The sequence below is a fragment of the Mustela lutreola genome, chromosome 12 (assembly GCF_030435805.1).
Source record: "Mustela lutreola isolate mMusLut2 chromosome 12, mMusLut2.pri, whole genome shotgun sequence".
Classification (NCBI taxonomy): domain Eukaryota; kingdom Metazoa; phylum Chordata; class Mammalia; order Carnivora; family Mustelidae; genus Mustela; species Mustela lutreola.
Genome location: NC_081301.1, coordinates 95,652,495 through 95,675,294, shown reverse-complemented (window position 1 = coordinate 95,675,294; position 22,800 = coordinate 95,652,495). Strand labels below are relative to the sequence as shown.

At 44.3% G+C, this 22,800-nt stretch overlaps 1 protein-coding gene and 1 long non-coding RNA gene across 5 annotated transcripts in view; one reads left to right on the top strand and one right to left on the bottom strand.

Moving 5' to 3' along the window:
- LOC131812197 (uncharacterized) overlaps positions 1-3,109 on the top strand; it is a 28,476-nt gene extending 25,367 nt beyond the window's left edge. The window contains exon 3 of the long non-coding RNA XR_009346279.1: positions 2,667-3,109. This is a non-coding gene — a long non-coding RNA (uncharacterized LOC131812197). The remainder of the gene's footprint in view (positions 1-2,666) is intronic.
- MFSD14B (major facilitator superfamily domain containing 14B) overlaps positions 694-22,800 on the bottom strand; it is a 78,420-nt gene continuing 56,313 nt past the window's right edge. For 3 of the 4 annotated variants that reach the window (XM_059141313.1, XM_059141314.1, XM_059141315.1), the window contains 8 exons: positions 18,949-19,063; positions 12,923-13,141; positions 11,086-11,199; positions 8,396-8,467; positions 6,505-6,617; positions 4,982-5,079; positions 3,109-3,251; positions 694-2,454 (listed from right to left, as the gene is read on the bottom strand). In XM_059141313.1, the coding sequence (XP_058997296.1) occupies positions 2,203-2,454; positions 3,109-3,251; positions 4,982-5,079; positions 6,505-6,617; positions 8,396-8,467; positions 11,086-11,199; positions 12,923-13,141; positions 18,949-19,063 (1,126 nt within the window). In that variant the 3' untranslated portion in view covers positions 694-2,202. The remainder of the gene's footprint in view (positions 2,455-3,108; positions 3,252-4,981; positions 5,080-6,504; positions 6,618-8,395; positions 8,468-11,085; positions 11,200-12,922; positions 13,142-18,948; positions 19,064-22,800) is intronic. The other variant, XM_059141316.1, reaches the window with a different exon arrangement.

Sequence of the window (22,800 nt, the reverse complement as noted above, 5' to 3'; positions counted from 1 at the left end):
TCCCAGTTTGACATTCGTAATACTGGGTTAGAGAAACTGTAATTTTGGTAAGCAGGAGTAAGGATGTTATGAGAGCATTCTTTAAAAATTGTGGCAAAATACATGTAACGTTAAGTTGACATTTTTTCCAGTTCAGTGGCACTGAGTACATTCAAACCTTCAGACGACCATCCTCACCACGTCCATCTTGCAAAACCGAAACTCTCCCCAGTCTGGCATCCGCTGTTCTACTTTCTGTCTGAATTTGACTAAAGTGGAACCCCACTGTGTATGTCCTTTGTGACTGGCTTACTTCACTCAGCACGTCTTCAGTGCGCATCCATGTTGTGGCGTGAGTCCGAATTTGCTTCCTTTCGTAGCCGAGGACTTCATTGTATCCAAATGCCACATTTCCTCTATCTGTGCATTCAACAGTGAACATTCGGGTTGCTTCCACTTTTTGGCTGTTGTGAATAATGCCAATAAATGGGTGTACAAATTTGTGTCCCTTTTAAAATTTTTTTTCCCTTTTAAAATTTTTAAATTAAAAAGGTATGGTTTGTTTTTGAAGGGAGACTTCTAAAAATCAAAAATTTTTTGAAAATATACCCCTTTTTTGCATTAGCTTAAAGATTAAGAATGTAGTTGAAACCCACCCAGAAGAGAACCCAAATATCAATGGTAACTGTTTCCTTCAAAGAAACATAAAAGACATAAAAGTATCCATTGCAAATTTATTATGCATTAGGAAGCTTAACTTAAAAACCAACAGCATAGTAAAAAGATATGTTATCTCTGTTCATAGCAGAACAGGTTTCAAAATATATTTTCTTTTAAATGTATTCAGTCAGTACACAATCCTTTTATAAAAGTTGTATATATATTTTTCTTTCAACACCTTCATTACATTTATAAATACAAGATTTACACAGCACCCCATCAAAAAAAAATTTAAAACTCCTTACAAATATCTACATATATATTTCATACCTATAAAACTTTCAGGGGAGTGCTCTGTTAAAGTGGGTGGGCCCTAGGTCATGGTCCATTTACTGGTGCAGCAAAATACATATAAATCTGTAAAGGTTTCTGTCCATAAAACATCTCGAAAAATTTGCAAGACACTTGTTAAACTGAGCTTCTTAGACCACCATATTTTAGAAAAGAATCTGATGTGCATATTCCCATGAAATTCAAAAGTCAGACAAAGAGATGGAAATCAAGACCTGACTGCGAAACAGGCGCATACAGCAGAGCAGTTAAGGCAGGAGTGAGATGAACGAGGAAACGGAGAAGACGCGACGCAGCAGGGAGCGAGACGGTGGTCACGTGTCCGTGAGCCTGAACTTGGAGCTACACCCCGCTGGTATCCAGCCACTGATTCTCGTTCTCACGGAGGAGTGTTTCTCTCACTGAAAACTTTCTCAGAAACTCCCTTCAAATTGTGTGTTGCCACCAGAGTACTTGCTGTGTGTTTTTCTTCCATAAAATCACCTTGGATCTGACCAAAACACCAGGGTTAGCGGTCTGAGTTGCTAGTTCTTCATAATTTAAATTTTAAAGAAAATCTCCCTTTATCTAATAAAGGTTATCACTGATCAGTACTAATGTCCAGAGGTGTCGATGGTGAATTTCATTCTAGCCAAGAACAGGAAGTAGGAGGAGAGTAAGACTCGCGTTTTCGTTGCCCTTTGAACAAAGGCAGTAGATCCCTGACACTGAGTGACTTCGAGCAGCCACTCGGAAACACCGTGGGCTGAGCGGGCACAGACCAGAGAAGCAAGGAAGGAGGGAGAGGAAGGAAGGAAGGAAACCAGCAGGGACTTGGTAGCTCGGATCCTGCCGGAGACGGCAGGCCACCCCCAGCCCGCGCCTTCCGCTGAGGGGAAAGAGGAGCCGGCACGCTCTGCCTCCAGTTACCAAGGAAAGCCATCCCCCCACGGTAAGAAATCTTTCTCATTTAGTTTCCAAGTGTGGATTCCAGATGACTTTGAAGATCGCAGAATTTGCAGGAAAGTACTTTAGATCTTGCTCTAATATACCACAAAGAGAAGAAAAGGAACAGAAGTGGGGCGGGGGGCAGAGGGACGGAGAGGGTCACTCCTCAGACCCGTCCCTGAGGACGCCGCGAGCATCGCCCCTCCGGCACCACGGAGTCTCCGTGTGGTGTGGCTCCCGCGGCTCTCGGAGGCGGCGTCCACACGGTCCCCCCTTCTGCCAAGTTCACAGCTCCGTGCACTGATTCCCGGCCTCCTCGAAGGACGAGAGCTCCCAGATGCTGCTGTCTTGCAGCAGTGGCTCGATGTCCTCGGCACTGCCCCGCCCGGGGGCGCTCGTCAGGCTGCCGCTGATGCTGTTGCTGTGTTTTTGGGTTCCACTGCCTTTGCGGTACTCAGGGATGAATAAGGCAACCAGGAAGGACATAAAAACTATACACGCCCCAAACAAGAACGGGGGGCCTGGGATGGCGGCTCCCTGAGGGCAGGGGAGACAGACAGACACAGAGATAGAGCGTTTGGTTAGTCTTCAATCCAAAATTAGCCCTGGCCTCCCCCAAACCATCAAAAAGTAAATCATTTTCTCATAAGCAAATGTTGTATTAAGGCTCAGGGCAAATCCCGAGAGGGCCCGTGTTTAGAACGTGACAGCGGCAACTAACCATTGTTCTTTGCACCATTTCTCAACAGCTTTGAAGTGGCAGCTGCGGGGCTCCAAGTCCCACCCAGGACCTCCCCGCACGCGCTCTGTCCGTGAACACTACGGACCGTTTTACACAGGAATGTCCACTGCAGGAACGACTGAGGAAATCCACAGAAGCAGCACTCGAGCTCAATTCCTGGCAAGGATTAGGTCATTCCGCATTTGACTTGGCCTCGGTGGCCTTCACCAGAGGACAGCATTCTGATCAGAGTACTTGTGTAGGTAAAAATGGACTCTGAATCAAATGAAGACCCAGCTTTTGGGGAAGATACTACATCACTGAACTGATCCTTCCTCGATCTCGGGAAGCACTGAGCCTAGCACACACAAGAGAAACGCTGTGCGAACAAGAACATTCTCCAAATTCAAGTTCAGATTTTGCTACCATCAGACATCATGGTTATAAAACTAGACTTATCACCAAATTACCTGCAGGGCAGCATTGTCAGAACTCAGTTCCGGTTCCAACTCAGTCAGTTCCACGTGGAACATGTAGAATATGAAGCCGTACAGTGCTGGGCCGAGGCCGTTACACAGCCCTCTTATTCCAGTTATGATCCCCTGGGCAACTCCTGCATCAGAACGAAGAGAAGGGAGCACGTCTTCTCATAAAAGTATCTCAAGATTAGGGACTTCGCCCATCATAGTGTCATTTGGTGCACAAATGTGTTACTGGTTTTACTATGTCCTTTAATGTCCTCTCTGCCCTAAGATCTATATGGAAATGAAATGACCGTGATGTTTGTGAAATCTCTTTTGGGGCTGAATTCTCCCCATAACAGCTAGATCCTTCCTATAAATGAGGAATAATAAATAAAAAAAAAAACTTTAATATTTAATATTGAGATTTTTCCTCCTTTACTCATCTGACAGTCCTTTTACAGCAAAAATCTGCCCTTTGTCGCCTGGAGCCCTGTGTGTGAGTCCACGGCAGTCCTCAAGTTGTGTACTCCCGGCACGTGCACACAGACTCTGCTGCTCATGGTGACCTGCGCTGAAAAATCCCAGAAGTGCCAATTTCTAGATATCTCTGGTTTCTAAAGCAGATACAATATTAGCTTGATTCATGAAAATGGATGTTTCCGTAAGTCAAACTGTTCAAATAGGATTCAACTTAATATGTTCCAGTAATGTTGTACACTGACATTTAGGAACATCTGCATTAAAACACAGAAGCATAGTAACAGCCAAAGAGAATTCATGTCATGAAAGACCAGATGGTACCGTCACACATGACGGCAGTGCCCCCCATCCCCAGCGGGCTGTCTTCTGACGTAACACGCCCCAAGGGCATAGCCAAGGGAATTCGCAAAGAGTGTCACACAGATTCTATAGTCTTCAAGTGACACTTTAAACATGGTCATTGAGTACGATGACTAATTTTTGATGTGGAAAAGTAGTACAATGAATTAGTTTTTCCATCTAGTTCTTTATTAAAACTTTTTAAAGAACTCTAATGCATTTAAAAGGTTTTCCTTATAAAGTTTACTACTTCCTGACTACTTAGGTGAACCATTAACAGATGGAGAAGGAAAGGATTAATTTTTTTTTTAAACATTTATTTATTTATTTGACAGACAGAGATCACAAGTAGGCAGAGAGGCAGGCAGAGAGGAGGAAGCAGGCTCCCTGCTGAGCAGAGAGCCCAATGCGGGACTCGATCCCAGGACCCTGGGATCATGACCCGAGCTGAAGGCTTTAACCCACTGAGCCACCCAGGCGCCCCGGAATTCTGGCAGCAGGAACTGCCTGATAGAAGCCAGAGGTTCTAGAAGCATGAAGAGTCTAGATGGTAGAGGGCTATTCTCCACATGGTTGTCTCCATTTTAATTGTGCTTCTCACTGTGCATTTATCAGTAAGTACACATATTTACCCCCTCAAAAAAATCATTTCCTAATTTAACCTAATGAACTTTGTTTTGAATTTAAAGAAATGTTGGTGATTATGGTGCTTAAATAAAGAACTCCTTGTTTACTGTCCAGTCTGTCATCATTTGACATCTTTAAAATGATCAGTTCATTCTGGTGGTCACACACACACGCGGACTCCAAACTGACAGGAGAAAATGGATGGTTCTTTGGGGGCGGGGACAGTTCTATTTCTCATCCTTAGTATTCTTAACCGCGTAGTCCAGATTTAAGGAATGTAGGATCAAAGCAGGAGGAAAAAAAAAAAAAGGTAGGATTGCCAAGAAGGGACCACGTGGCTGTCACCTGCTCTGTGACATGGAGAGAGGCTCGGAGCCTCTCTTACTTAAGGTATAAGCTGAACGAGGGAAACCGCAGAGCACAGTGACCTCACCTTGCTGATCGGACTCTGCATTCCGAGAGACCAGGGCGCTGACCGCTGGAAACGTGATGCTGGACATGGCGGCCACCGTCCCCGCGGCCCACATCATCCTGCAACGACAAGAGTGGCTGCGTCGGGCGGCAGGCCGGCCCCGCGGAGCGTGCACTGTGCAGGCGGGCAAAAGGGTCTCTGTTAGGTTGTATTTATTTTTCCCTCTTTAAGAAAAGATGGAATTTTTTTTTAAACCTGGAATGTCCTACATCATACTGTTAATAGTGATTCCTTCACAGCCGGGAAGATTCCACTACCTGATGTTCCCTCCCTCGAGATCTGTTCTTCCTCCTTGTTTGCCCATTACCATCCTTAAATGTGTGAGTTCAGTGAAGTTCAGAAGGATTTGTTTCTATAAATACCACATCTTCCTCGGTGATACTCCACTTTTCTGTCTGTAATTCTCACCTTCACGCTGCCCTTGGGCTGCTCGGTTTGCTACCCCTCAAGCAAGTGTCACGTGCCACCAACGGTAACAACAGAGACCTGAAGTTCAGGGTCACTATGAAAGAAACTGAAGTATAAAGTACGAGTGTGAGCAAAGTGAGGTCCTAATGGGGCCGAAAACCTGTCTGGCCAGATCTCCTTGGGGAGGCTAATGTACACATCCTTACTGAAGAGAAAAAACTCTGCAGGTCAGCAAAATCTTTTAAACATAGCACAAGTCTGACCAAATCAGCTACTGAAGTACCAAAATTCACGTGACTAGAATCTTCAAGAACAAGAAGAATCAACCACTGAACCACTGAGCACATTTCTAGCTCCTTTTACGTTATGTCATCAATTTATAGGAGTAAAGCGAGGATCAACTCTCGTACATAAACCCAAAACAGAAAATCAGGTCTTCGGTAAGCAGGTGCATCCGATTCTTACTCCTGAGGGCTTATTCTGAACTTCCCGTCTGTGGGCATCTAATATGTGGGCATAGTAACGGCCTCAGGGCACACATGGTTTTGGAGGAGATCTTAGTGTTCATCTCAGATGTTCTAGGTTATAAAGGTTATGTCACTACCCAGAGTCACTCAGTTAATTACAGCAGTGAACCCCACTATAACCAGTTGTTTTTCCTTGCCGCCTTGTGGACTATGCGAGGTCACTAAAAATTGACAAATGTGTTTAAAAAGTACATATCCAGTGCTATGAATTGTGTAAACCTGGCGATTCACAGTCCTGTACCCCTGGAGATAAAAATATATGTTTATAAAAAATAAAAAATTAAATTAAAAAAAAAGAAAAGCAGGGGAAAAAAAAAGTACACATCCAATTAAATGAGAACTTCACTGTTGAGGCAAAGGCAATCTTAACAAATAATGCGAGATTACTTAGCTCCATCCTTCTGCAAATTGAGTCTAAACACCCTTTTTGAAATGTCAAGTACACCGCCAGCAGAACAATCCTTGCTTTCCTCCCGTCACATTCAGCCAACTCGAGTTCCTCTAAAAGATGCTTCTACTAGTTTATGAGGATCGAAAGGAGAGGCTTACCAGGCCTGAGATCCAAAACCATACCAGGCTAACTGGAACATCTGGAAGCCCAAGCCCAGGAGGACAGTGTTCTTATTCCCTAATGATCTCATCAAGATGGTAAGAAAGACGGTCTGTAAAAACAAAGAGGGTAATCCTGTGAAGCCAGGCGTCACGGCTCTGATGCCAGCTTGACGGGGGCCCATTCTCCGTGACCAGAGGGGCCGCTACGGGTGCGCAGCCTGGCCCGAGTGTGGGGAAGCTGCGCGGTACTGACGGAACTCGAGTTGAGCTGTGGGGGCTCCGAGCCTTCAGCCCCTCACCAAAGCCGGTTTATCTAAAGCTTTGCTAGCACTTTCCAGAAGGTCATGATAGCTGTCCACCAATTATCATGATTGAGAAGGACAGGACTTGGACTCCTTGGAGAAACGCCAGTCACTTCACCACCAGAAGAGCGAACCCCGACTGGACGCATTCCAGAATACGCGGGATTCTGCGGGAAGTTAACAGTGTCAGAAAGCTGGACTAAGGCAAATCTGACTTTAACAAATACATGCTCTACTAAAAACGACTAGCTCAGACTGTTTGTAAAGGCAGAGGATGAAGGAGGAGGCGGGACTAACTCAATAGCCAGAGTTGCTATAAATACAAACCAGAATCATGAGCAACTTGCGAGTTCAACATAATTGACATTCACTGACAGAACAGGCTTTTTCCCCCCTTACTGCAGTCCTTTAAGCCTTGTCAGCTCTAATGTTTGGGCAACACAGTTTCACAGCCTTCTGGTCTCTCCTTGAAGAGCACTCTGCTGGCCCCCACGCTATAACGCCGCATGAAGCCATTTCAGGGAATGACCTCTAGGCACTTCCCGGGGATACTGTGATCACACCCAGGCGTGTCAGTGAGTTCACTGAATGGTCATATATCCTGCCTTTTGCGGTCCTTTACTTATAATAGTAGATGGGGAAATTTGAATGTTTACTCATTTCATATATTCTAATGCACTCATTTCCCACAGCTCTTCAGTCCTGGGGATAGCAGAGTTTGGAAGAATTAACTGATTTCATTTTTGTTTTCCTGCTACTAAACTTTCCTCATTAACCAAAAAAGTGTTTCTATATTTTAAGCTTATTTTGCAGTATCTGGAGTTAGATGATTGGTGGTTGTAAAAGCAAGATGTTACTTGCTGAATTGACTAGTAGAGGTAACAGATATCCTAAAAACTAATGAAAAGTTGTATTAAATTTCTCCTAAATTAAAATTTCAACATCCTATTAACAATGATGGTTCTGGGGTACCTGGATGGCTCAACTAGTTGGTTGAGCATCCTACTTTTCTTCCTTTTTTTTTTTTTTTTTTAAAGATTTTTATTTATTTATTTATTTGACAGAGAGAGAGAGAGAGAGAGGTCATAGGCAGAGAGGCAGGCAGAGAGAGAGGGGGAAGTAGGTTCCCTGCTGAGCAGAGAGCCCGACGTGGGGCTTGATCCCAGGCATCATGACCTGAGCCGAAGGTAGAGGCTTAACCCACTGAGCCACCCAGGCGCCCCAGAGCATCTGCCTCTTGATTTCAGCTCAGGTCATGATCTCGAGGATTGTGAGATTGAGCCCCGTGTCGGGCTCTCTGCTGTATGGAGCCTGCTCCAGACTCTCTCTGCCTCTACACACCCCCCGCAACCCACCATGCCTCTCCAGAAAATAAAAAAAAAGATGGTTCTGTAGACTGTATCGGTGCCTATTGACTGGGGCTGATGTTGTACCACAGATACAAGAGATGTTAGCATGGCAGGGGAGGAGGGGGTTAATGACAGAGGCTGTAGGGGCTCCCCACGAACATTTCTTTGCAGTTTCCTGTAAATCCAGTTACTTCCAGATAAATATGATAAAGAAAAAATGGCTGAAATGACACTCACCTGAGCCACAATAGACAGAATGCCTACCATAGCTATGAATGCTGCAATCTTAACAGATCCAAAACCTATGACCTGTGGAAAAGGAAAGGAAACACTTTTGTAATACAGATACTATAAAAATAATATGAGACAAATATACTATCATCAAACACTAGAGAGAACATGAAGAAAATGTTCTGACTTTTGGTTCTCCCAACAGAGAATCTTCTCAGTAGCCAAGTCAGTGGCTCGCAACCTCGGCTGCCCGTTTAAATCCCGTGGGCAACAGGAGGAGGAGGAGGGCGGGCAATGAATGCTGTGACCCATCTGAGACCAGTTAAGTCAGACTCTCTGGGCCCCGGCACAGGCATGTTTTAAAAAGCTTCCATGGTGATTCTAGAAGCAATTAAAGTGAGCTGGCAATAATTTCTAAGCCTCTTAACCTTAACAGAAGCTCTGACAGGCCTAAAACTTTAGGTTTTAAATACCAAGTTTTAAAATAGTCAAATATTTTTGCCCTCTACTGAAATCCCGTAAAAATCAGGAAAAGGAATTAATTATTTTATGCGTTCTATTATTTAATAAATGATTGTCTTGCTTCCAGTCACACAACTAGGTAATAAAAGAGCTAGAATCTCAGGTTCCCCGGTCAGTGCTGCCAACAAGCAAAGGCCTATTACTCACTAATAAAATGCAACTTAAAAAAAAAAAAAAAAAAAGGAACCTGGAAAGTAGCCTTATTCAGGGATTATTTCTCAGCCTGTATTTGTAAATCTAAGTATAAACATACATTGAAAGCAACTTTATCAAGACAGGACTTAAGTATCCTACAGTTCCCCCATCAGAAGTGTACAATTCAGTGGCCTGAGAATACTCAAAGAGTGCTGGCCGGCCGTCACCAGCGTCAGCTGCAGGAGACGTCCTCAGTCCTCCTGCCCCATCAGGGGTCCCATTCCCTCCGCCTGTCCCTCTGTCCAGCCAGTGATACACTTCCTGTCTCTGGGTTTGTTTTTTCTGAGCCTTTCATGTAGAAGAAATCAAGCCACATATGGCCCTGCTATCTCTGCGTTAGCACAGTGTTTTCCCAGGGCGTCCACACTGCCGCAGGGACAGCGCGTTACTGCTTCCCACCGCCGGCCGTAACCGCCCGCCGTGCAGATACGCCACCATTTGTCAATACATTCCATCAACTATTTCTGCTTTTTGGCTATTATAAATATTTGTATAAAAGCTTCTCCATAGACCTACGTTTTCATTTCTCTTGACTACGTACGTAGGAACAGTCTCGCTGGAAACCCTACGTTGAATAGCTTGAGGGACCGCCAGACTCTTCCACCCCATCTCACGTTCCCACCCCTGTGGGAGTCTGCGTTTCCCCGAACCTTCCGTGTGTCGGACTGCAGCAGGTGTGAAGCGGTATCTCGTTTTGATTTGCACTTCTTTGGTGGCTAATGTTAAGCATCTTTTCATGTCCTTATTCGCCATTTATGAATCTTCCTTGGACAGGTATCTATTCAATCTTTCCTTGAAATTTTTCAATTGGGTTGTCCTTTTATTCATTTATAAAAGTTAATACTTGATACAGGTTCCTTATCAGATATATGATTTAGAAATACCTAATGCAGTTTTAACTCGTGTGTGTGTGAACTGCTCTTAAAAGCACGCACAAATACAAAGTAACAGAAAATGATTCTGATTTACTGTTCAGTGCTGGTGGTAGTGACATAAGCAATTTGTATAGAAAGAAAGGGTAGAAAAAAAATAACTCTAATTGTTTTTTCTGAAGGAATGAGAAGATTTTTCACATCCTTAACCATTTTTCCTACATTTAAATGCAGTTAATTTAATGCATAATTTAATTAGAAATTCAGATTAATTTTCTACATTAAACATGCTATTTCACCAGTCCTCCCACTAAATCTCTAGCATCTGCCCACTCAGAATGAACAAACTGAAAAGAACTGGTTGAAAAACAGTTTTCCTTATATGCCACCATATAAAAAAATAGTCTCACATTTTCAGGAAAACTGTGAGAATGGTGAATTTAACAAGTTTCAATGTAAAATATCTCCAAAAGTAGAGGAATTTATCTTAGGAGGAGGCCTGCTCTGCCATGTGGAGGGAGCGCCTAGAAGGGCTTCCAGGGAAATCAGTGACGACCAGGGCAGGATTGTTAATGGAAGGCAACGCCTGTCTGCACAATCCCAGAGAACTGAAATAAAAAAATATTTGGAAAGGGAGCTTGTTTTTAAATTGCCTTAAGTCAACTGCCTTTTTGGGAGACAAGGGAGAGTTTAAACTTTTAAAGAGAAAAAGATCAGGGAGGGATTAGTTTGATTCTTGCTTGTGAGGCCCCTTGGCGTCTACAGCAGCGCTGAGCTACATGGCCTCTACTGAAGATGGCCCAGGTCAGGTCAGGTCAGATCAAACTTGCCCTCTCTCTGAAATTTAATGAAGATTTAAAACATTATGATAGATTTTGCTTACGCTAATTCTCAGGGAAATTTTTTCAAGAGTAAACACTTTATAATATTTTAAAATATCATATTAAAGTTTCCTCAACTGCTAATTATATGTCACGGCCTAGACTTACTATACTGGAAGCAAGTCCACATTTTTTCTGTATACGGTTTTCCCCCAAAATAGTTTGAGACAGATCCTAACCTTTGGTTTTCTTCATGTTCTAAACCTACTAGGCACACACTACCCACCTGTCTGAGATAGAGAAAAAAACTTGAATACTGTCCAGCCTCAGGAAGGTATGAAAGAAATACGGTGATGCAAATTAATAAGACAGTAGAATCTTTTCCGACCTTCTTCAGTGACTAGGAATAAGCAAAAAGAGAAACACATCAACAGTCGGCCACACTAGAGTCACTGGCATTCCAGGACACGGGCTTCATTGTTTTGTTTTATTATGGTGGATTATAAAAGTTGAAGGGATTACAAAAGTAGGTCAACATTAACTCTATGGTTACAAGTCCTCTAATTTTAAAGTTTTATGTTTGAAATATTATAGCTTAAAACCAAAACAAAAAACCCCACAAATACCTGTTCATCTTTGTCAGCCATACTGGTTCACACCCTATAAACGGACGCTGACAAAACACTGCTTCAGAACCATTTACGAAATTCTCCTCTCTCTCCTTCATTCAAAATACAATACTTTTAAATCCATAAACAGTTCAGGGTTTTTATAATATATAAATTTACTATATTCTTTAAGATGTTAATACTCAATTTTCCTGTAAAACTGGTCGACAAATAAATACGCTCCCACCATGTGGGTCAGTGACAACAAGAGTCTCTGACCAGTAACTTTTGAATGTTACAACTTTGTCTAAAAGTCTTTCTTACATTCCGTTTTACACAGAATTGTTGCTAAGATCAAAAGGTGTGTTGCTGTCTAAGTACTAGGGTGACCGTAAGTGTAACCTTCATATGACGCACAGCGGAACGGCTCCTGTCTGTGGAGACCTGCTGCACAGACACGTGACTGGCTCATTTCCGAACAGTCCCGGTACGCCCTGCGGCAGCCCTGGAGGCGCGCTCGGGCGGCAGAGACTCCTGCTTCACGGAGGAGCTGCCACACGTAACTGGATCACTATGTGACAAGAAGGGGGGAGGCCGGACGGAGCCCACAGGCCGCAGCGGGTCCGTTCTCCAGGCAGCCTCTTCTCCGTGTCCGCTATCACAGCACAAACACAATGAGCAGGGTCTCAGGCTGGGACCTGAGGGACCTTTTCAGAAAAGAATTTGATGAGTTATTTTCCTTTTTACATATTTTTCCTAAAAAGTCAATTTGGATGATTAAAAACCGCAGTCAAATCTCTGGTTTTTTTCTGCACTTATTTTCTTCAAGAACAATTTGAAGTCAGATGAGGTAGGAAAGAGGCAGGACAGGGTTCTTCTTCTCCGCACTTTTTCTAGTTGTTAATAGGATCCTCCCCAGCCCCCCAAAAGAAGCCAAAATTTTTTTTAAGAAGTTACAGAAAACAATCCGTTCAACCTGCACAATACAGGTTCAAAGCCTCTGGTCAAAGTGGATGTATATTAACAACCTAGAAAATAATTACTTTAGGCAGACCAAATCTATTCATCTTTTCTGAATTTAAGTGAATGAAAATGAACAATTCGAATGGCTACCTTCATTTTGTTTACAAAAAAAAAAGTGAAGACAACCATGCAGTAAGAAAACACATCTTCCCTACATTCGGAGGGATTAAGCGGACATTTTCCCTCTCTTTTCTTAGGGTACCTACCACATGCTTGACTTAAAAATAAGTTCTAGGGGCACCTGGGTGGCTCAGTCGGTGAAGTGTGTGACTCAGGAGATTGAGCGCCAAGTTGGGCTCCGAGCCGGGCACGGAGCGCGCGAGACTGTGCCTCTCATTTTCCTTTTGCCCATCCCTCTCTTCCTAATAAAAAAATTTTAAAAAGCAAAGAAATACAAATTCTACATATTCCTGGGTGCATAGACAACTTGAGTGCCTTATGGGAGATTCATTTTTTTTCCTATTTTTACTGGAGAAAGAAATGGATATTTACCGCAAACGGGTCAGCTTGTTTCCAAGAAATCTTAGCTCCCCAGGAAAGCGGTCGCATTTTCTCCGGCAGAGATTCTGGAACAGCCAGTAAGATGAAGCAGATGTCCAGAAGAGCCACCACTGTGGCCACCAGCACAACAAGGCTGTCTCCGTAACTGGCTGACAGGTATGCTCCAATGGCCGGGCTGCTGACCAGACTGGCTGCAAAGGTGGCCGAGACCTGTGGGAAAGCACGCGCTCACCCCGAGTCCCACCTTCTACCGTATACACCGGCAGAAAGCGCACTCAGCCCCATCACTCCCCTGTTCCCGCGTCTGACACAGGGTCCCACAGATGTACGTATGGCCGTCCTTCCCTGGCTTTAAACAAAACAGAAGGAACATGTTGCACGAACGTTTTAAGAATGAGAGAGAGTCTGGGACGCCTGGGTGGCTCAGTTGGTTAAGCAGCTGCCTTCGGCTCAGGTCATGATCCCAGCGTCCTGGGATCGAGTCCCACATCGGGCTCCTTGCTCCGCAGGGAGCCTGCTTCTCCCTCTGACTCTGCCTGCCACTCTGCCTGTGCTCGCTCTTGCTCTCTCTCTCTCTCTCTCTGACAAATAAATAAATAAAATCTTTAAAAAAAAAAAAAAAAAAAAAAGAATGAGAGAGAGTCATTTCCTTTTAAGGACTTGTTCACAAACTATGAACTAACTGGAGATATCCTGAGAAGCTACGAGTAAAAAAATAATCTTAGATTATCAGAAATAAAAATTGAGAAAAACTTCTCCATAAATAAAACATCCACGTTAGTCTTTAATTGGAAGACAGGGATGTGGGGAGAAGGGCATGGAGGGGAAAACGTGTGCAGGGCTCGTACACCCCACAAATCCCTCAGGGCCGGTGCTGATCTCGGTCTAAAAACGTGCACTGTTTTACCATTTTATTGTTCGGTGACCATTTCATTAGCACAGAGAAGGGGACAAAAAATCCCTGATATTCTTAGAGAAAAAGGGCTGTTAACAACAAAGAGATCTGTTGAGAGAGAGGCTGAAACTTTATGTAAACTGGAGATCCCTGAGCTGTTCGTTTCGGTCACTGCCCGCCTCCATCCTACACCAGAAATCCCAGAACCGCCAGATCACATTCACACCTGAATCCACGTGGAGTCTCTTCATCACACGGTTTTCCTAATGCAGAGGCTTCTTCTATCCTGGAATGTACCCTGAATGCTCAGAAGCCTGAATGGACAGTCTCTAAATTATAACCAGACTGAGTACCAAAAATAGACGTATAAACTGGTTATCTAAACTTCTAAATGGATTTTAAAAGAAACCACTGAAGTCATTATGGTTAAAATTATGACACCTGGTTAGTCTATGACATTCTTCCTTCACCCATCACCCGCAAATGAATTTGAAAATACAATCTCTCTGAAATTAGTTTTATACTAAAAATACTACAGAAGCCAGAAGTCCAATAAAAACTGGGGGGGGGGGGACTGTCTGGGGGAGAAAAGGACGCTTCCAGAATTCCAACTTGGGGAGCAGGAACTGGTTCAACATTTACTTGGTTCAGTATTTACCAAGTACCCACTCTGTACCAGAAGAAGACAGAGCTCCTGCCCTGCAGGTTTTTCATATTATTTTGAGAAGAGGAGGGCTGTTACATAAGTACATTATAAATTGCAATGACATGCAGGCTGCTAAGAGAGCACTGCCACCGGGGCCTCCAGCGCTAACCACCTCATTTCTGCACAAAATAGGTCAATAAGTCAGTCATTTATTCGTAAGTTTTCATTTTCTTAGTCTTCACATTTTTGTACTTAAACCAAAAATTTGTACTCAATGTAAAAACAATAATAGAAAAGTAACTTTTTTTTTTTTTAAAGATTTTATTTATTTGACAAAGATAGAGCACAAGTAGGCAGAACAGCAGGGAGCCCAATGCGGGGCTCAATCCCAGGACCCCGAGATCATGACCTGAGTAGAACTAAGCCACCCAGGTGCCTTAAGTTAAATAACATTTTATTTATTCATTAATACATTTTTTTTCCAGTGTTCCAAATTTCATTGTTTATGCACCACACCCAGTGCTCCATGCAATCCGTGCCCTCCTGAATACCCACCGCCAGGCTCTTTTTCCCACCCCCTTCCCTCCAAAACCCTCATCTTGTTTCTCAGTCTCCTCCTGATTTCCCCCAACTCACTTAAACTCTCCATCTCCCAGTGTTCTCTGTTATTCCTAAGTAACTCTTCCGTTCATATGATGAGCACAAATGGGAGCCATTTTCTAATCTCTCATCTTTCCGACCAAAATGTGCATACGGTTAGACTTGCAGCTGCTTCATTTCAACTGAAACTGCTTTTGATAATCCCACAGCATTCCAAGTTTAAAGGATCTAACAATCACTTGAATTTAAAGAAGAAAACAAGAATTGTTTCATCATTTGTCAAAATGACGTTTTCCATCATAATTGTCTTCTAGCCAAATGGACACTTTCTAAAACAAAAATTTTTCACTAACTCAAGATTCGGTCCTTACAAACAATGGAATTAAACTGATTATCCTAGGACAATGATTTAATATGTATGAACACACCTGATACGTGAGTTTTGAATGGAAAATGACTGCATTCTACTAAGCTCCTCCTCAGAAAACTTGGGAAGGGCTCCAGCAGCTGCTTCCGATGGACGGAGACGAATGCTCATCTATAAATGATGCGTACATCCCAACCACCGTCACTTTCTAATTCATCGTTCCCTTCTGTGTGACGCACCCTGCAACACTGCTCTGAGAAAGTACCCTGTTTTCTAGTATTTCCATAATTTCGTTATTTGTAAACTGCTACAGAGAAAACCTCAAACTGGCAGAGGCAGAAATCTTAGTGAGAATCCTTCCTCTAAGCTTTCCAAACAGAGTTTAAGAAATGAGTTTAGGGGGCACCTGGATGGCTCAGTCGGGTAAGTGTCCGACTCCTGATTTCAGCTCAGGTCATGCTCTCAGGGTCCTTGCCCAGCACGGAGTCTGCTTCTCTCTCTCAAATAAAATAAATCTTAAAAAAAAAAAAAGAGCGTGGGACTTCAGATTCGGTGTATCCGAATCAGAGCCGAAAGCCCCATAAAGGACCACAGCTGGCAGAGCAGGGCAGATGCGTCAGCACCGAGGCCAGGCCCGCAAGGCCTCCTGGCGCAGCCCTGACTTCACAGGCCCCTCGGGCCCCTCGGCGCCCCGGAGTCCCTCCTCCGGCCTCTGTCGTCTCCGCCCTGAGTGCAGCACCTGAGAGATGAGCTGCTTCAAATACGCGAACAGTCAAATGTAGAGAGATTTCATGGTGAGAAATAGTAAGAATTTAAAGTGAAACTCTCTATGTAATAATAGTAAGTATTCTGGGAGCCAATTTAATCACGTGGAATATGGAAATAAAAGGAAAAAAGCTGGTGGCCAGGTTCCAAGTGTCAGGAAGGGCCGAGAGCGGCGGCAGCGCCCCCCCATCTCCTCAGGCTGTTCCTCTCGAGCAGCGGAGGCTCAGCACCTTCTGCAGGACTGAGTTTCTGGCTCCATGACACCGCGAACTGCTATGCAAAACGCTGTATCTTTCTTAGAACTCCGCAGGTCTGTTCCATCGTCCGCATAGGCGCCTCCATCCCCAACGGCCCTCACCGCCCTCACTCTCCGTGCGGCCCCGGAAAGCGGTTCACGGAACAACTCCTCGCCGCGGCCCTGAAAGAACCGCCGCTGTCGGGGCGCCTGGGTGGCTCAGTGGGTTAAGCCGCTGCCTTCGGCTCAGGTCATGATCTCAGGGTCCTGGGATCGAGCCCCGCATCGGGCTCTCTGCTCGGCAGGGAGCCCGCTTCTTCCTATCTCTCTGCCTGCTTGTCATCTCTCTCTGTCAAATAAATAAATAAAATCTCTTAAAAAAAATAAATAAATAAAAGAACCGCGCCGTCTTGGTGTAGTGGGAGCTGCATGGAGGGGGAAGGGGTACTTCACACGGTCGTGAACGGATCTAAAACCCCAGCCAGACTCGCCGGTCTTGTAGATAACTGGCAATAAATCCTCCTGTATCCGTAAGGAACAGCAGCCTGCAAACTTTCTTTCTTTTTTTTTAAGTTCTGTCATCTTAACACCTGACAACTTAGGGTACACATAAAGGTTAGTCACTGGCCAACGTCCTGACTCCTATGACCAAGTCAGGGTTTGGGTTAAAAACAAACTGATGGGAAATGACTATCTCAATGGGTATTTCCCATCATGTAGAAAAGCTGCACAAACATGGTGAATGAGGCTTCTGGCCCTTTCTCAACTCTGCTGTTCCGAGCCACCCTGCGACCCCCCGCCTTTTTGGAAGGCTCCGAGCAGCCTGTCCCTCTGCGCTCTTGCACGGCCTTCTGGAGACGGCGGCCCGAGCCCTCTCAGGATGCGGCAGGAGGGGCCTTCCGGGTGGGAGGCGAAGGCCAGGGAGAGCCGGCAGAAGCAGGCGGACGGGAGGCAGTGCTGACGAAGGCTTTAAACTAACGTCTGAAGTCAGCAGAGTGAGGGCTGCTGCGGTGTGTTATGGAACAGCAGTGACGGGCCTCTGTACAACTATGCCTCCTCACCGTCTTCCGGGAAGTAGGATTCGAGAGAAAGAGAAAGGCTTGGGAAAAGAGAGAAGCAACCCGGGTTTCTGGCCTTCAGTCCTCCTACAACTTGCTCAGGAACCCAGGCCGATTTTGCTTCTTCCACCTTTTCTCACCGTAAACACTTCCCAACACAGGAAGCCAGAGAGAAGAGCCGAGAGAAGAGCCAGTGCGCGCGGACGGGGAGAAGGCGCCACCCCCGCTACACCGCTCTGCGCGCAGACTGTTCTGGGCGAAGGCAACGAAGACCTAGCAGGCTCGGGGAAGGTTTCCTGAGATCAGATGAGATAGGGCCAGTTCAGGGGGTTATGGCCTCAGGGCAAGCTTTTTGGCTTCTCTTTCAGAGCCTGAAAGAATTTAGATAGGGGGCCAACCTTCCTAGATAACTGCCCGAGATAACTTTTTATATCAGAAAGGTTTATTTGCATGGCATGGCAAACATGTATTTACCAAACATTTGCTCTTCTCCTCTTCCTGGGAACGGTTTTCTTTCCCTCTGAAGCCCCAGGCTCCACCCCCCTTTCTCCTCAGCGGCAGGATGGCACACCAGCTCCAACCGCCCAACTGCCCTTGGGTCTCTCAGGTCTTTGTGGAGCTCTGTACAAAATTAAACGTTTCCCCCCTGGTAATCTGTTTGATGTCAATTTAATTATGACTAGGGTAGCCAACGAACCTAGAAGAGAAGAAGGGAAAATGCCGCCCCTCAACAACTGCCACGTGCCTCAGCAAGTTCACCCCCGGACACACACCCACAGAAGCTCACAGGGCATCTCCCTCCCCGCCCCCAGCCACTCTAGTCCTGACACTCTGACCTCAAGGGCTTCAGCCTGTCCTCTTGTACACGTCTGTCTTCCCCTGCAGAACCATAAAGCCATAATCCCACCTCAGAAAATTAGAAATGATTCTCTAATACTCAACTATCCAAAAACAAGGTCTCCTACAACTCGTGTCACGCACTCAACAATCATGTGCCGAATAAATTCTTTTCTCACAGTACCATCTGCCAAAGAAGCATCGAAGACACACAACCAGCAATGCAGTTAACAGTGGATTAGCAGGGCTGAGGTGCAGCATCTCTCCGACCCCAACGAGCTTCGCAGGGACTTATGTGCTTAGCACCTGTTTATTATTTATATTTCCTCAAGAGATAAGCTAAAATAAATCAAATCAACTTCTGAAATAATTTTGCAGCTGACAACTCACACATTCCTGCCAAATTTCCCACCCTAAAGCCAGAGGATATATTACTAGTAATTTCCATCTTGCTATTTTAAACTTCATAAATCTCCTTTTAAAACTTCAATTGCTTTAGATTTTCTCTTATGTAAATCAGTATTTGTAGCTTATTTTAAATCTTACTTTCCAATACATTTTTAAATAGGATGCTAATTACTTCTCTGGTTAAAAAACATAAACTGTACTCTTACCCATCCATAAGCAGTACTTCGCTCGTGTTCTTGAGTGACATCAGCTACATAGGCAAATATCACAGAGAATGTGACCGAGAAGACTCCAGACACAGAAATCATCGCAAAGTACCACCTATAAAAAGATTATTTTAATGACCAGGAGAAAGGTAGTGTGCATACATTTTTATAATCAGAACCAAAGTATCATGTAAAGATTATAAACCAAAAAATAAATTTAAAAACAAATACATGTATATGTATATTTAAAGATACAAAGGACAACTAATAAAATGATAAGATGGGGAAGAAGCAGAAACACACCAAGTCTGTAACTGCTTAAAGGGAGTCAGCACACGCAGCTGAAAAAAATGAAAGAGTACGGGGATATGGTTTTAAAGGCAGCCAATAAAAGAGAGAGAAAAACTTAAATTTTCCTGGCTTTAGCTAAGAAAAAGACACATACAGCAAATAACTTAAAAGAGCTACTACACAGGGGCGCCTGGGTGGCTCTGCTGGTCAAGTGTCTGCCTTCGGCTCAGGTCATGATTTCCGGGTCCTGGGACTCAGCCTCATGCGGGGGCCCCCTGGCCAGCGGGGAGTAACGCTCTCTTCTCCTTCTGCCCAGCCCCCCACCCCGCTCTTGCACACACATGCGCATGCTCGCTCTGTCTCAGAATCTTAAAAATAAGTAAAAGAGCTACATAAAAGCAGAAATCATAACAATATTAATGCATTTAAGACTAAAATTTCATTCACAGGCACAGATGCTTTAAAAGAAATCTAGTTAAGATACGACGAAACAAGGGACGCCTGAGTGGCTCAGTGGGTTAAGCCTCTGCCTTCAGATCAGGTCATGATCTCAGGGTCCTGGGATCAAGTCCCACATCAGGCTCTCTGCTCGGAAACAGGGAGCCTGCTTTCCCCTCTGTCTCTCTGCCTGCCTCTCTGCCTACTTGTCATCCCTCCCTCTCTCTGTCAAAAAAAAAAAAAAAATACGACGAAACAAAATTCCACAGAACAAAATGTAGGGTTTATCCTGAGACACAAGGATATTTCAGTATTAGAAAATCTAATAATTATTATTAGAAATATATTATTAGAAAATAATATAAGGGGATCGGGAAAAAGGGCAGGGGAGTAGGGGACTCTATTTCAATCAGTCCCCTGAATTTAGCTGGGTATCTACCAAACCATTCTGAACACTCACAAATCAGCCTGAGATGTAAGAATATATATCTGGATCTCCACAAACAGAATATCTCCAACAATCTCAAGGTATGAGGTGAGGAGCCGTGATGCTGCGCAGATACTGGAAGATAAGCAGAAGGGAGAGGAAGCCGCCATACGCTGGCGCTGGGAAGGTGATATAACACAGGAGCACAAGAGCGCCCCGTGCGGGGAACCAGGTACAGACTGGTGGACCTGTGGTGGCCAGGAAGAGACTTCAGTGCAGGCCCCAGATAGGATCCAGGAGCTACAGGTGTGCGTGCGAAACTGGGGTGGCTTGTGGTTTTAGAAGCACAAAGGGCAGAGACATGCCCGGCCCTGGCTCTCACCACTGGGAGTTTTGCTGTGGGGTGCAGACTGTGGAGGACTGGGGAGGCTGTGGGTTTTAGCAGTGCAGACAGAAATGGAGACAGTGTGGCCTGGAGAGCTCAGTGAAGAGCAGACTGCGATTTCTCTGTCTTGAGACAGAGGTTTGGATGTGGTCACTACTGTTCTGACTCTTGAAGAAACGCGGAAAGCCGCCTGGGAAAGCAGCCATGGAACAAAAGCCCACCAAAACCAGTTTTCACTGAGCCCACACCCCGCAGCCCAACAGGAGCATGGCAGCTCTGCCCCAGCAGGGTTGCCTGAGTAATAGCTGCAGCAGGCCCATCCCTAGAAGACAGGCTGGAACAAGAGGCTGACAACCCTAAGGTCCCTATAAAACAGGTGCATCTTGCTTGGGTCGTGCTTAATACTTCGGACTCTGTACATTCCCTCAACCACCCCCCACAACAGAAGGACTAAGTGGAGGAACCCCCAACAAAGGAAAGAATCAGAGATCATGGCCTCTGCCACAGACCTAATGGATATGGATATAACCAAGATGTCAGAAACTGACATCAGAGCAACAATTATGAAGTTGATATTTAGGTTTGAGAAAAATATTAGCAAAGACATAGAATCTCTAAGAGCAGAAATGAGATCTAATTAGGCCAAACATGAAAATAATATGAATGAAATGCAGTCTACACTGGGTACTCTGACTGCCAGGGTAAACGAGGCAGAAGAATGAACTATCTTTTGAAGCAGTGATCAAAAACCTCCCAAAAAACAAGAGTCTAGGGCCTGATGGATTCCCAGGAAAATTCTACCAAATATTTAAAGAATATTAATACTTATTCTCCTGAAGCTGTTTCAAAAAACAGAAACAGGAGGAAAACTTCCAAACTAATTCATGAGCCCAGCATTACCCTGACCCCCAAACCAGGCAAAGACCCCATCAAAAAGGAGAATTACAGACCAAGATGAACATGGATGCCAAAATACTCAACAAGATCCTAGCCCGCAGGATCCAAATGTACATTAAAAGGATTATCCGGGGCGCCTGGGTAACTAAGTGGGTTAAAGCCTCTGCCTTCGGCTCAGGTCATTATCCCAGGGTCCTGGGATCGAGCCCCATATCGGGCTCTCTGCTCAGCAGGGAGCCTGCTTCCTCTTCCCTCTATCTCTGCCTGCCTCTCTGCCTACTTGTGATCTCTGTCTGTCATATAAAATAAATAAAATCTTTAAAAAAAAAAAGGGGGGGGGATTATCCATCACAGCCAGGTGTGATTTATTCCTGGGCTGCAAGGGTGGTTCAACATTCACAAATCAATCAATATGACACACTAGTAAGAGAAGAGACAACAATCATATGGTCCTCTCAATTGATGCAGAAAAAGCATTTGACAAATTACAGCATCCCTTTAAAAAAAAAAAATTACAGCATCCTTTCCTGATTAAAAGTCTGCAGAGTATATAGATAGAGGGAACATTCCTCAAATTCATAAAAAACATCTATGAAAAGCCCAAAGCGAGTATCATTCTCAATGGGGAAAAGCTGAGAGCTTTTCCCTTAAGATCAGGAACATGACAAGGGTGCCCATGCTCACCACTTTCCTTCAATATAGTACTAGAAGTCCTAGCAACAACAATCAGACAACAAAAGAAATAAAAGGTATTCAAATTGGCAAAGTAGTAGTCAAACTCTCATAGCAGATGACATGATACTTTATGTGGAAAACCCAAAAGACTCCATGCCCCAATTACTAGAACTCATATAGCAATACAGTAATGTGGCAGGATACAAAATCAGGGCACAGAAATCAGTTGCTTTTCTATACACTGATAATATAACTGTAGATTCATAAATTTAGAGAATCGATTCCATTTATAACAGCACCGAAACCCCCAAGATATCTTGGAATAAACCTAACCAAAGAGGCAAAGGATCTATACTCAAGGAACTACAGAACACTTATGAAAGAAACTGAAGAAGACACAAAAAGATGGAAAAACATTCCATGCTCATGGACTGGAAGAATAAACATTGTTAAAACGTCTGTGTTGCCCAAAGCAATCTTTCAACCCCTATCAAAATAACATTGGCATTTTTCAAAGAGCTAGAACAAACAATCCTAAAATTTGTATGGAACCAGAAAAGACCCCCAAATCACCAAGGAAATACTGAAAAAGATAAACAAGCTGGGGCATCAGGTTGCCTGATTTCAAGCTACATTACAAAGCTATGATCACTAAGACAGCATGGTACTGGCACAAAAACAGACACACAGATCAACGGAACAGAAGAGAGCCCAGATATAGACCCTCAACTCTATGGTC